A 6,000-nucleotide genomic window follows, 5' to 3' on the forward strand; every position below is an offset into this window, starting at 1 on the left:
GTCTATTGAAAGAGCCACGTGTTAAGACAGGAGCAACGCTGGGGGACAGTCACAGTGAGCAGGAACCCAACCGTGGGGAAATGAGGGCAGTGCTATCAATTTATGACACAGCAATGGGGGGAGACGGTGGCTTTGTCTAAAGGCATCAGATTCAAACTGGACTGTTTTCCACTTGAATCGAGAAGGAGCAAAGAGAAGCAAGGATGCCTGTCTCACCTCAGAAGCAGAAAGGCTGAGTCTTTGGGGAGAGATGAGTTTGGGTTAGAGCAAAGTGACAAGAGTGGGTGACAGGAAGTGAGGAAGCTTTTAAGGGGGATGTAGAGTCACGGTAATTCTTGTCCTTTAGGGAAAACCTACAACTAATGTTAACAGAGAACCAACCTGACTCCACGTTGTATCTATTCCTTTAGCTCTAACCGTTGTGCTTTGTTTCCTGTCTTAATCACGATGGCTCTGCATCTCTGTAAAAGGATGTTGCCTAGAGCCTGAAACACACATGACAGCCTATTCCCAAGGTTTTGCCTCCCAGGCCTGACCTTTAAAGGTGTCAACAAAAAGTTGCAGAACAGAGAATAACAATTGTCCTGTTGGAGGCTTACACTGTGACCAGACCTTTGTGAACAGCTGCAAGAAGTTTGTAATACCAGCCACACCTCCTCCCCGCCTTTAGTACAAAAGAAGCTTGAATTCTACCTCAGGGAAGATGGTTCTACCAGCCCACCATCTTCTTGGGCTGCTGGCATTCCGATTAAAGCCACTATTCTTTGCCCCAACACCTCCTGTCTCAATTTACCAGCCTGCCGTGCGACGAGCACTACAGGCTTGCACTCAGTGATGCTAACACACTCTATTCCAAGCGTCCTGATCGGTTATTTTAAATTTCACGACAAGCCTACAAGGTGCTTCGATTCTGACAGAGGCGAGCTAGCGCGCTCACACCATCCCCACCGAACGCGACAGAACCAGCACTGGAACCCGGGTCCCCCAGACTCCAAATCCCATGCTCCTCTCACGGGGAAAAGGACCCACACTTTTACCGGAAACAAACCTACAGCCTCCCTTCTTCTGCCCTCAACAACCCATCTACCTACGCCCACCGCTGCACTGGCTTAAGGGAAACTAAGGCAGAGGCTATGGAAACGGCAAGGAAGGAAAACCGCAGTACCTGAGGGCAGCCGAATGGTCCAAGATGGCGACAGGGCATGCACACGCAGAGGCCTCGCGACGCTCGAGGAGAGGCGCTCCCGACGCACGCACGGAGGTCCTGCGCATGCCCGCTCCTCCTGCCCCGCCCCGCCCTTGCTGTTCACCGGGCTCTGTACAAGGCACCCCTCTCCTCACCCGGGGAGAAGGTGGCGTTTTCAGAGCAGGAGCTTCCCCCTTCTCCATTCCTTGATTAAAGAATAAAGTTTCTGCTCTGCTGGACCTGGTTTCCTTCATTTGGCACCAGCTGGCACTGGGCAACGGAAGGACCCAGTTGGGGGTCCACCCGACTGGACACCTGATTAGAAGGGGTGGTGACACTCCCTCTCCAAAACCCCAAACTTCAAAACAGCATCCAAGTTCCAGAGCTCTAGGAAAAGGAACCTGGCAGCAGTGAATGAAGGGACTGGGAGGAGGAAGAAAGGGAGCAGGAGGGCTGGTTTCTAAATTCTGGCAATTCTCCCTTGGAAACATTTCCTGGATGCATTTGCTTTTTACCTTGTGCTAGTGTAATGGGACAGAAAAGTTAAAATTTCTAGCTTCGTTCCTTCGTTAATATCACCCTCCCACACCCCACCCCTGCCAACAAGGAATACTTTTCTCATCCAGGTGGGATATTTTGGCTTTAGTGCCGCTTTACCGGGAGGTGTTAGGACCAGGGTAGCACGCAGCCAGGGGCTGATCCATGAGTGGGAGGGGTGCAGGGCCCTGAAGTGGCTCTGGATCAGCTTCAGGGTGTGTGAAAAAAGCGGATGGGACGGCAGTGGTTGCATGGCCCAAGAATTGCTGTTAGAGCTTTTGAGAAACGCAAGTAAAGGGCTCGAGGTATTTTAAAAATAAATTGTTTTATTTTTATTTATTTATTATATTTATTTATATGTATTATATTTATTTATTATTTTATTATTAGGTTTTTAAAACAGATAACACATTTACGTGGTGCAAATTTTTAAAGTACAAAAGCATGACAGTAAAAAGCTACCTATCCCTGTACCTCCCTGAGTCGCCCAGTTCCTTGGGCCTGTGGATTACTCTGTAAATGAATGTTTTTCCTCCCTCCCTCCTTTCTCTTTTTTAGCAGAAACGGTAGCATACTATACGTACAGTTCTAAACCTTTAAGAAAAATTATCTTAAATTGCAGCATTATCCACAATAGCCAAGAGGTGAAAGGAACCTAAATGTCCATCCACGGATGAATGGGATAAAGAAAATGTGGTATATATACATACAATGGGATACTATTCAGTCTTAAAAAGGAAGGAAATTCTGTCACATGCTACCTTGAGAATGAACCTCTTTGAGGACCTTATGCTGAGTGAAGTCAGCCAGTCACAAAAAGACAAATACGTCATGATTCCACTTACATGAGGTACCAAGAGTGGTCAAATTCATAGACACAGAAAGTAGAATGTGGCTGCCAGGGGCTGAGGCGGGACAGGTGGGAGTTGTTCAGTGAGTGTAGAGTTTCAACCATGCAGGATGGGGGGACGGTTCTGGGGATCTGCCACGCAATGATGTGCATGAGGTTGAGTGTTGTGCTGTACGCTTGGAAATTGCTGGGAGAGTGAATTTTATGTGGGTTTTTTATGCCACCATAAAAATAAAATTATCTTAAGAACGGTTCCATTATCAATCATTACTTTTAATTATAGACGGACCTTAATTCGTTCACCCAGTCCCCTACGGATGAACATTCAGTTTGTTTCCAGCCTCTTTCAATGCACCGATAAAAATTCTTGAACATTTAAGAGTCTGAGGTGTTTTACAATTACTTTCACTCGCTGAACTGCCTTGCCTTGGCCATGATGCCACTCTGAGATGGACCCACTGCCCTCTACGTACACTAGGTGTAGCTCCATCTCGGAACCTTTGTTAAGTCTGCTCCCCAGACCTTGAAAGTTACCCTGCTCTCTATTTATTCTAATCCTTCTCCTTGTTCAGGAGCCAGTTCAGAGCTGGAGGTGAAGCAGGGCTCTCAGACCACACGCATATGTCTGTCCTCTGAACCCAACAGCACTTTTTGTTTTCCATATCAATAAACATTGTCTTTATTCTGTAAATTAAAATCTATTCACCTATTTCGCATTTTATCTTATTTTCTTTTTAAAAATTTTTTAAAGTTTTAAAAAAATTTTTGTTAAGATATAGTTGATTTACAGTGTGTTAATTTCAGGTGTACAGCAAAGTGATTCAGTTATATATATATTCTTCCTTAGATTCTTCTCCATTATAGGTTATTACAAGATATTGAGTAGAGTTCCCTGTGCTACACAGTAGGTCCTTGTTGGTTATCTATTTTATACAGAGTGGTGTGTACCTGTGAACCCCAATCTCCCAATTTATCCCTCCCCCCCTTTCCCCTTTGGTAACCATAAGTTTGTTTTCAAGCACTTCTTCCTATCATCACCTTTCATGAGGGAATTTGATCCAAGCTTGGATTCCTGCAGGGATGGTGTTCAGACAACACACAGCAGTAAAGCCATTCGGTTATTAAAATACTGAAATACTTCCATATCTACTGAGAAACCTAGCTTCCCTGGGTCCCCTAGAGCTCCTCTGTCACCCCAGACCCTTCTCTGGAACTCCCCCTCCCCAAAGCCTCCTCATGAAGCAACCAAAGGCCAAACACCTGATGCAGCAGGGAGCCTCCAGGACCCAATGCTAGCACCGGTGCCAACTTTAGGTAAGGTCTGTCTCCACCTCAGTCACACTAGCTTTGAAGATGCTATATATATATATATATATAGTGAATTTCACAGGTGGGACCTTGTCTTTATTTCTCTGGTGTTCCCCACAGCACCTGTGACAGGAAACATCACACAGCAGGGCATCAAGCCTCCAGAAGCACACACACCCAACTTCCAGGGGCGTTCACTCCGATTCCAGAAAGGTCTAAGTGTCCCAAGAATCTCTCCCGGGCACCCCTGCACTCCGGAGGCTTCTGCTGTGGTGCCACCAAAGCACTCCATAATCCACATCCGGGGAGACCTTCCTTCCTGCGCTCCAGGCCGGCCCCTCCAAACGCCTGCGGGACATTTCCAACTGGATGCCTCAACTTCTTATCTGGGCACAGGGGTGACCTCTGGTTCATGAAGGACACGAAAATCAAAACCAAGCCACCTCTCCTTTTTAACTCTTCTCCAGAAGTAAAGAGCGTGGAGAGCCTTTCACCTCCTTCACTTCACTGACCCATAGGAAATGCCCCCGGGTCCACCACTCCCGGGCTTTTTAAAAAATAAATTTATTTATTTGGCCGTGTTGGGTCTTCGTTTCTGTGTGAGGGCTTTCTCTAGTTGCGGCGAGCGGGGGCCACTCTTCATCGCGGTACGCGGGCCTCTCACTGTCGCGGCCTCTCTTGTTGCGGAGCACGGGCTCCAGACGCGCAGGCTCAGCGGCCATGGCTCACGGGCCTAGTTGCTCCGCGGCATGTGGGATCTACCCAGACCAGGGCTCGAACCCGTGTCCCCTGCACTGGCAGGCAGACTCTCAACCACTGCACCACCAGGCAAGCCCCCACTCCCGGGCTTTTGCAATGCCAGCTTACAGGGGGGATTCAGAAACGGCGCCTCAGAAAGAGGTCAGGACCCAGGCCCTCTTAAGAATCTAGCCTCGCCTTGACTTTGGCCTGAACGCAGACCAGGAATGAAGCAAGTCCCCCGCGATGGCCTGACTCGGACCCAGCCCCTGCTCAGATTTCCCGCAGCTGCCATTTCACGGCTCGCCTCCACATCTCAGGGGGCAGCCCAGGGTCCTAGTTTCCCGCCAGCTCGGCCCGCCGGCCCATCCCACTTTATTCTTAACTCCTTGAGCTCAGCTCCAGTCTCCTCTCCCATGGCCCCGCCCCGCCGACCCCGCCTCCTCCTCCAGCGCAGCCAGTGCGGGGCCACCGACCCACCCTCACCTCGGAGAAGAGCGCGGCCAGATGCTCCAGCGGCTTGGCGGGCAGGTCCCCGCACAGCACTGCTCCGCGGAGGCTGTCGGGCCCCGGCGGCTCGGGCCTGGTGCGCAGGCAAAAAAGGCCCTTAGCACGAGGCGCGCCGGCCTCGTGTCCCGCGTCCAGCCCCGCGCGCACCGCCAGGCCCCCGGGCCCGGGCCGCACCACCAGCAGCGGCCGCGGCCCCTCCGCGGCCCCGCGGCCCAGGAAGGAGTGCAGCAGTTGCCTCGCCTCGGCCGAGCCCGCACAGCGCTCCCATGCGCCCGCAGCCGGCCGCAGGCTCCGGGCCACGTAGGCCTCCAGGAGTCGCAGCCGCGGGTCGGCGCCGGGCTCCCAGTCAGCGTTCTCCTCAGCCAGCGCGGGAAGCTCCTCGGCGCTCGGCATCGCGCGCGAACCTGCCTGCAGAGGTTTCCCGGGCGACCGGGACGCGGCCAGGACTCCCGCCTCCGCTCCCCTCCTACTGGACACTTGACTACTGTTCCCGCCCACTCCGGTCCAATAAGGTAGGAGAGGCAAGGCGGGGTAAGGGGCGGGGTCGCGTCGCTGTTGCTAGGAAACCAGCAGAGGCTCAGGTTTCGCGTCTGAACTCCTGGGTTAGAGGTGCTCGTGGGTGACTGTTCGGGGCCATGCTTCTGGATGAGGCGCATGGAGGGGAGATCAAGGATATAAATGATGCTAAGGAGCGTGCTGGCTAAGGTCACATTAAATTCTTTAGAGGTGTCCAGACACTGAAAGTATTATGGTTCTCCCACCTACTCCCAAAATGTGTAATTCAAAGTTAAAAACAATGTCAAATCACAAAATACATGTAAGGGAAATCAATCAAATTTTTTTTTTTTTTTTTTTTTTTTTGTGGTACGCG

General features: G+C 51.0%; 1 protein-coding gene across 1 annotated transcript in view; it reads right to left on the minus strand.

Moving 5' to 3' along the window:
- The window catches only part of DNAH9 (dynein axonemal heavy chain 9), a 301,339-nt gene extending 295,817 nt beyond the window's left edge, over window positions 1-5,522 (minus strand). The window contains exon 1 of the mRNA XM_029211821.1: window positions 5,106-5,522. Within this exon, the coding sequence (XP_029067654.1) occupies window positions 5,106-5,522 (417 nt within the window). The remainder of the gene's footprint in view (window positions 1-5,105) is intronic.
- Between the last annotated feature and the right edge of the window lie 478 nt (window positions 5,523-6,000).

This window comes from Monodon monoceros, unplaced genomic scaffold (assembly GCF_005190385.1).
Source record: "Monodon monoceros isolate NGI ecotype Baffin Bay Population unplaced genomic scaffold, NGI_Narwhal_1 Super_Scaffold_9, whole genome shotgun sequence".
NCBI classification, from domain to species: Eukaryota; Metazoa; Chordata; class Mammalia; order Artiodactyla; family Monodontidae; genus Monodon; species Monodon monoceros.